Raw genomic sequence first — 8,955 nt, forward strand, 5'->3', positions numbered from 1 at the left:
TTAAAAGAAGTAGAAAAATCACCATGTTGCCAACTTTCATTTAAAATCTTATTTGAACAAAAGCACTAAAACATAAAGCCTACTTAAAGATGTATTTTTGGGGCTTTATTTGAGAGGCAGCACAGTGGGTAGAGTCGGAAATCAGGTAGAGAGAGAGAGAGAGTGTGGAATGACATGCGGGAAAGTAGCCACAGGTCAGATTTGAACCCGGGCCGCCCGCTTGGAGGACCACAGCCTCCGTACATGGGGCGCACGCAATAAACACTTCCCCACCAGCGCTCTAAAGTACCAAAAGTGAAATAACTCCTCATGCACAACGGGCCATTTCTGTTTGGTTGTGGGGTTTTTTAAGGTTTATTTTTTATGCCTTTAGAGATAGAACAGTGGATAGAGTGAGAAATGAAGGAGAGAGAGAGTGGGGAATTAAATATGGGAAAGGAGCTATAAGTCGGATTCGAACACGGTGACACCCTCGGAGGTCTATAGCCTCTGTACATGGGGTGAACACTAACTAACTTAATAGATAATAATAGCTGCACCCGTGTAGATAGGGCTGACTTCATCTACCTGATGCGGCAGGCAAAAAAGTGAGCAAACCACAAAGTGGACGAGGAAGAGAGTGAGGAGTATCTGAGCTGATAATTCCCGTCCTCTCTTCTGCCAGTTTGAGCCTTTTGAACTCAGAGATAAAGTCTGTATAGATGTGTTTATAATTGTTATGATGATGATTATGTTATTGTCATGAAATTGAAAGTACATGTCTCCTTCTATCTCTTTTAACCCGTACATGGCTCCAGAGGAAGGACATCAGGTCTAATTAGAGGCAGCTGCAGGGGGTGTCGGGGAGACGGTTTCCATCTGACAACCCTGCAGCTGACCAAAAGGCAACGTAGGAGGTGCAGCAGGATGAAAAATGCCAAAGTAGAAATAACACTGAAGCTGTACAACAATCTGAACATGTTTGCAGGAAAACAATGATAAATGGACTTGAGCTTGTATATTTCTTTTCTAGTCTGACTACTCAAAGCTCTTTTACCCCACAGGTCACACCTACACATTCACACACTGATGGGAGAGGCTGCTGAGTAAAGTGACCATCTGAAAATAACTAATCCCATTCATACGCTGCAGACGGAGCAGCGGGAGCAATCCGGGGTTAAGTGTCTTGCCCACGTAGTTGCTGGAGCTGGGGATTGAACCCCCCATCTTCAGGTTGAGAGACGACCGACTCTACCAACTGAGCCACAGCCGAAATCCCATACTGTTATTGAGTGTGTATGTTCCAATTTAGCATATTTTGGAGAATAACATAAAACTGCAGAATAGCCTAAAGATTATGTAAATTATTTCTATATGAACACAGATACTCAAAGTTACCAACAGAGACAATAAACTATGTGCATCAGCGATTTCAGTGCTGCTGCAATAATCCCAATAAGTCAACAAGATGGTGCAGGGACTGACTTTAATACACAGTTATCCCGTAGAGGGTGTTAAATGTCAGATAAGAGGAGTCTTTATTGATCCTGCAGGGGTAGTTCACACGTTACAGAAGCACTGACGGCGGATAAACTCATAAAGAGCTCTTGGATTAAAATGAACCAATAAAAGGAAATTAAATAAATCTGAGAGGTGACGTTTAAAAAAGTTAGATACAACATAGAAACTTAAGATACTTAAGTGTAAAATAATGTGACATTACAAATGGTAATTATTATTTTGTCAAAGAAACAGTATTGTTGAGGATGTATATGTGATATGTAGAGGACATGCTTCACTAGCAGCATCCCTTGTGATTACAGCGGAACTAGGACACACTAGGACGCCACGGCAACCAGTCGTTGCATGACAACCAATCATGGCCCCACTGACAGAGCAGACCGCTGGGCTCAAGTTTTCACCCGCAGAGGTGTCTCCAGCCTGCAACCTATCCAACACATAACGGTGGAGGACGATGGCAAAAAATAGTGGAGCTGCTGCTGCGGGAGAGTCCCAGCACGGACAGAGGATGATTTTTACAGGTAAGAGAAGAAGACAGAGGATGATTTTTACAGGTAGGAGAAGAAGACAGAGGATGATTTTTACAGGTAGGAGAAGAAGACAGAGGATGATTTTTACAGGTAGGAGAAGAAGACAGAGGCTGTGTGGGTGAAACTGAGTGCAATATGAAGCGTTTATAAGATCCTTTGAGGCTTGAGTTAAGCTGCAACGTGCTGCTTTCACTGGCTAATTGGTTAATTGGTTTGGAAATGTGCATTTTGAGATTGCTATAAGACACATTCATGCATGACCCCGATGCATTGTTCAACAGCTGAATGAGAGACAAGCATACGGTCTGTGTCCGAGCAAATCTAAATGTAGTTGGACACATGATGTCACTGTCAGCAGGGCCGCATGTAAATGAAACAAACTGCTTCAGCGTCAATGTGCCAGCAGGGAGTTTGTGTTATTGTGCAGCATGTTGTTCAGTAAGTCGGAGTGCACGCAGATGTTCGCTTTCACTGAAATAATTCATGCATTACATGAACTCACAATGAGACATTATTATCATATAGTGCAACACAACACTTGAATATTTTCTATTGAATCATAATGCATGTTTACATTTTCCTGAACAAAACACCGAAACAAAAAGAACCCAACATTGAAAAGAAAGAAACCTTTTTTTTAAATCACCTCTTGGCAAATAATTAGTTTTAACACAACGCCCCGCGTCAAGTGTGAACAGATGTTCTCTTCATTTTATTTTTCTAACTCAACGTAAACAACCTAATCCTATTTGGACCCGTTCTGTGTCCCTTACTTTTATTACATTTCTGTTGAATTCACACAAAAGCTGATGATTACTTTGTTAGAAGATTAAACTGACCCAGTTTCACATGTTTGAGGAAGCTAATATTTGCTCTTTGGATTCATTTGTTCCTAAAAACGTCTCTGTACATTTCATGAAGTCTTGACACCTCCACTGTGTTTCTAACAAGGCCCAGATGGAATCGGAGACTACAGGCCCAGATCAAATTATTTCCCCCTGTACATCGGTGTGGGTGCCTCATCACCCGAGTCCACAGGAGACCTGGGATACCTGTGTCGAGCTGCACCGCACGCCCCCCCTCCTGTGCCCAGGCAGGGCTACGTGGGGGAGGTGGGCTGGGGCTGGCAGCACAACCAGATGTTAAACGGTGGAACGCTGCACAGCAATATGCAAATTAAGGTACCAATGTGTATGCAAATGAGTTTCCCCTTTAATGTGCAGAACAGAAACACTCTGAGAATGACTTATAGAAAAAGTTAGTTATCATCTAAATATGGATACAAACTTTAGTAAAGTAGCACAATTCATCATTAAATGGGGGGGGCTTGCTCTGGTGAAGCAAGACTTTACATTTAATGTACAAATAAGTATAATGTATTATTATTCTTATTTAAATCTTCCTCATTTTTATGGGTGTATTTATTTAGTTTAAAAGAGCAATCAGTGAGATGTGTAGTGAGTGAAATGATAAAGTGAGCTTACTATCTGATCAGACATTAAGGAAACATTCTATGTTGAAGTGCTGGCTTCTCTGACAACAATGCAGCAGCCAGTATGTCCTCCTTCTAACTTTAGATTCTGCTCCTGAATGCTCTGGATTTGTTTGGACCAGAGAAGGTAGGCGCTTTTAAGGCACCCACTACACGCGGCTGTTTTGGACGCCCCTCAGTTTGTCAGATATGAGAGCAGTTATCAGGTCAACAGGTGTTGCAGCGATGGAAGCGGGCAAGAGAAGTGGTTCAGATAGAAGTGATTGTACCCGACCTAAAAAGCCTCTGCATGTTTCTAATAAGCTCCACGAGCAGAAACGTGCTCAAACTAGGATCAATATTGGAGATGCTTTTGAAAAATGGAGAGAGGTTAGAACACAGAAAGGTTTACAGACCCATGCAGAGCTGGATAAACACTGAAGCTTCAGAGTCCACCACATGGTGACCTGAGTGAGCATCCACTCTAGAGAGGAGGGGGAGACAGCTCTCTACTATGTTTTGATTTTGGACTGCAGTACCCATTTCAAACACTAGGGGGTCAGAGTTACATACTGCTCCTTTAAAAAAAATCTTCCCTTATTTGAGTGAGTTTATAATGTAATGAGATCTTCCTGTCGGTGTGTTATGTGAATTCTTGCCTTTACAAAATATAGAAAAGAAAAATGAAAATTTGCATAACTATTTGGATAAACATTATAATCACTAGTAATGAAAAACAGGGCTAACTGTTTTGAGGATCTGGATTAGAATCTTGACTTCATGAATGTTATTTTTAAATGCTATACATTTTAAAAACGTCATATTCTTCTCTTTGAATTCACATTTTCATGTCATCCAGGTCATGGTAAATACAAAGCTTGATCCAAAGGTAACTGGACTTGGTTAAAGATCTTGAGGTGGAACGTCTTCAAGATCTTCAGCCGTGTCCAGTTTTCTTTTGCTTTTATGTTTGTTTTTTCCCCAGGTCTTGTGTTATGATAATGAAATGTCGCATAAATACAAGAGATAATAATTTTACTTTCCTCTTTTCCCTTCAGAAAACGGAGTTTCGTTCAGCGCTGGAGGACAAAGTGACTCAAAGGTTTCAGAATGAACAGTAAGACGACATTTTAAGCGTCTCACAGGCCATGTGCCTGCCTGTGTGTGGGATGTATTTTGTTTCCCTCCCTCAGAATCGTATTACACGCGGCTATGTGCTGTGTCAAATGGATAAGTGAGAACATCTCAGGTGTTCACAGTGTTGAGTGACTCATTGCAGGTTATCTGCTCCCTTTATTTATAATGCAACACTTCCACTTGAGCACGAACACACACCGCCTCGAGCTGCTGCGGAGAAATGAGCCGTACTCACACGGACAGAGTTACAGCATCTGACACAAACAAAGACCTAAACCAACAATGTCCAAGGTTTATCTGATACCTTTTAAAAACATTTATTGGATAAAAAAAACTCTATTAAACTACATTACTTGTACTGTCTCAAGTAGATTCTGAATGGAAAATATGGCCCCCATTTCCCACCTATGGTCCATATCAGCTTAAAGTCTTCATATGTGATTTTTCACACTTAAATGTAGAAATCAAGTATCTCCTCTGAAAATAACTCTGTGAGTCATGACTGTCTACAATGGGTGTAACACCCGAGTCCCACTGTCTGTGATGTTTTCAGAGTTTTCAGAGTCCTATCTTCACTTTGTTTACATCGCCAGGACGGCCGGCTGACTCCTCCCCTCGTGTATAAAAGTTGTTTAATTGAGGGACTAGAGAAAAGAAGAATAACATACTGTACTCACTGCTTAACTGTGTTTCTAGATCACGCTCATTTCAGGTAAATTTACATGCAGTGTGAAGATACGAGCATGATAAAGATCGCTAGCATTAGCATGCTAACACAACAATGCAGCGCGAGTTGTTTTGGTTTCATGCTGGTGCTCAAGGGCGACATCTGCTGGATCAAAAAATCGCATATAAAGCCTTTAAAGCTACAGTATGTTACATCATTTTATAAAAATTTGAGTTACAAAAACAATATTTGATCACATTATGTCATTACCAATATAAATTTGAAATGTGAGTCTGATCTGTGTAAGTGCCTGATTTTTGTTCAGTCCATCCTTTATCGGGGGGGGGGGGGGGGGGGGCCCTGGCCCTGCCAGTTTGAAGCTCTGACAGATTCAAACCAGGAACCTGCTGTGAGGCAACAACGCTTACCGCTGCACAGCGCAGTGTACTTAGCCAATCACAGCGACTCTGTGAGGTGAATGTTTGGGTTGCAATCAGGTTGCAGTGACGATGGTTGGCTGCTTTCTGTGGCATGTTCATGTTAAATTGGAGATGGTGACCCTTAGGTGTAGTTTGTTCCCCGACTTCATCTTTAATCTAAACCTGGTCCTGGAAAAAAAAGAGGTTTTAAATGTGCTAAAAAAAGGCAGCTCTATAACATACAAACATTTTTAAAAGCTTGTGATTTACCTTTGCCCTAGCTGGCACCACCTCATGCTAAACGTTTAAACTCTGCCCTTCAAATTCTCAGGAATTAAAGACAGGAACTGCACATGGCAGAGAATCTAAAGATGAAATATGAACAAATGAATAGAGAGGCATTAGTGCAGATGTTTCCATGCAACACATGAGGGGTAATTCAATTATTTGCAGGGAATCAATATAATCACAGGATCTGAACCCAATAAAGCACCGTTACAACCTCCAGAGAGGCTCTTTAGAAAAGGTGGTTCAAAACACTAAGAGCCTGTCTGCACGGAAGTCCTACGTTCATAACTGAATTATAAAAATCGACTTAACTCAGCTTTCTGTATGAAGCACCTTTAGTACACACATGCAGGCTTTAGCTGAGCCAAAACCAAATTAAAAAGGACCTTACATCGCCAACAATTACAACAAATGACCGAAGGATGTAAAGGTAAGAGGAGATCATTCTAAGATGGGGTAGGACGGGGGATTCTTCACTCGAACTCAAGCTGACATTGAATGAAGCCTTGAAGAAATAAAGCTGGGAAAACAAGGCTGCAGAAAGATCCAACAGAGGCTTCCTGATGAGTCGTTATTAGTTTTCCTTCGATAAGAACGGGTCAGATTACACCTCAGGGAAAAAGCACAAGAAGACTCCATGAGGGGCAAAAATCATCTGCACATTTGAGCCAGCAGGGGGAGCTTGCAACAAAACTAATGGCTTATTCTGGAGTTCAAACTAATCTTGATCAGTGGCGATTCTGGGCCCGAGGGAAAAAATCAACCCTCAAACCTGCAGCACTCCGCCCACTGACAGTCTGGGGTCCCAAGCAGTTGCCTGTTGAAAAGCAGCGCCTCTGCTCTTCATCAACATAATTCAATCGTAAGGCGAGGGAATGTCTTTGAGATCTGATTAAGGGGGATTTTCCCAGGTCGTCGGGGTCGGAGGAATTCTTGAGTAGCCAACATAGTTCATCTGAAATACAACAAAATGAATTTACAAACACAAAGGTGCATTTTGCATGTATACGAGCAGAAGAATTCAGACTTGTAAACAAGTCATTTACACACTAAATTCTACATATAGGAGCTGCTTTGTCCTCATTAGTGCTGCAGCCTTCCTGCTGTCTGTTCAGCAGAATCCCTCAGGCGAAGTTCTGCAGCTCTTTAGTTCGTTATTTGTGCACAAAGAAGATTGGAAATAAATATCTCACAGGTGGGTGAACAACCCAGAGGACTTGTAAACAGCCACCTGACATTAGGCTCAAGTTTAAAAACACATTTACAGGCAGATTTGTGTGTTTTTAACACGTCTAAGTGGGGGTGAGGGGATTACATTTTATGATTGTTATTGTATCTATCCCCCATTGTTCCTTTAGTCTCTAAATTGGTTTTCTGCAGAAATGCTCTCTAATACGTATTACAGCCCTCGGGGGTACAATGTAGCCGTGAGCTTATTGATTTTTTTTTTTCTCTATGTTTCAGAAACAGAGAACATCCGGAGAGAAAGTAAACCTAAGTATGGGAAACGAGCATTCACACGAGAAGGAAGCCTTAATTGACATTACAGTGATTTCAAAGAAATGATTATGGAATAGATGTAAACTAAATGATCTCTGTGATGGGGGATTATCAGATGATGAGAGACAGGTTGTGTCCTCGACAGTAAATGAGTTCAAAATGATAAATGGACTTGATCTTGTGTATCTATTTTCCAGTCTTCTGATGACTCAAAGCTCTTTTACATCGCAGGTCACACCTACACATTCACACACTGATGGCAGGAGTAAATAATCCTGTTCATACACATTCATACGCTGCTGAGGAAGCAGGAGGAGCAACATGAGGTTAAGCGTCTTGCCCAAGGACGCATAAGACATGTGAGAGACAGACGCCTGCCGCCTGCAGTTGTGTGTGCATGCTTTACTTTGTTATCAATGTTTTTTAGAGAGACATAAATGAATAACAGAATGATAAAAAATAAACCAATAAAAAAAAACACAAATACAAATAGAATGAACAAATCTATCTGTTTGAGTTTTTGGTTTTATTTCAGTTTTTTTGTCCTCATTGTTTTTTATTGTTGTGTATTTTTTAAATGTTTGTTGTTGTTGTTGTTGTAGGCAATGTTGTTTATATTGTACATTTTTTAAATAAAATATTGTAAAATAAAGAAAGTGATTCCAGCGGTGAAACAACAGAACATATTTACAACCTCGGCAAAACTAAAACAGTGGAGAACCAACCCTGAAATCCAACATGAACCTCTGCAGTAAAAACTTTAAACAGCATGCCCTCTAAAGCGCAGCACACATACATGTATTTTGGTTTCTCATAAGGTAGACTTCATGATGACTGAAGAGACGGCTTTCCTGGAATCGGCCTTTTCTATCTTTTTCTTCACACATTACAACAGCACACAACTAAAGACCAATCAAAACAGTCCATTGGTCCAGCAGACAAGGACACAGTGAAAACCTCCCGAAACCAAAAAAAACCAGAGAGTCTTTAAAAGGCAGACACCAGACTAACACATGAAGAAAAGGTCTATACAGCGCAATATATAGCAGATGATGTTTAGAATATGTAAACCTTACATTGGTGTTAGAATTTCATGGCAGTTTCTCACCAGAAATTGCGTAAAAAGTGTCAATTATAAACACCTAAGCAATTTATTAGAAAGCAATGACAAGGATGAGTGATGATAAGAGGGGGGAAAATTCACTTTCAAGGATAAATTGTTAACATCCTACATGATATTCAAACACAGCGAGATCAGAAAAACACAGCAGGTAATCAAATCACTGATGGTGAGAGGAAATGATTGAAGGCAGCCGGAGCCCAGTTCATTAGCAGATACTGATCCTGTCTGAGTGCCATCACTAAGGAGCAAAATGAAACACCTACACATTGTAGAGAGCTGTGACTAAGGTCACTTTATCATTTCATTCAGTAGATATCTTT

At 40.8% G+C, this 8,955-nt stretch overlaps 1 protein-coding gene across 1 annotated transcript; it reads left to right on the forward strand.

Moving 5' to 3' along the window:
- Positions 1-1,875: 1,875 nt before the first annotated feature.
- On the forward strand, positions 1,876-8,108 carry LOC109999760 (protein SPMIP2). Its single transcript, XM_065958837.1, has 4 exons — positions 1,876-2,021; positions 2,982-3,211; positions 4,560-4,618; positions 7,477-8,108. Exons 1-4 carry the CDS (start codon positions 1,955-1,957, stop codon positions 7,502-7,504), a joined length of 384 nt encoding a protein of 127 aa, XP_065814909.1. The 5' UTR covers positions 1,876-1,954; the 3' UTR covers positions 7,505-8,108.
- Positions 8,109-8,955: the final 847 nt, after the last annotated feature.

The sequence above is a fragment of the Labrus bergylta genome, chromosome 9 (assembly GCF_963930695.1).
Source record: "Labrus bergylta chromosome 9, fLabBer1.1, whole genome shotgun sequence".
Taxonomy (NCBI): domain Eukaryota; kingdom Metazoa; phylum Chordata; class Actinopteri; order Labriformes; family Labridae; genus Labrus; species Labrus bergylta.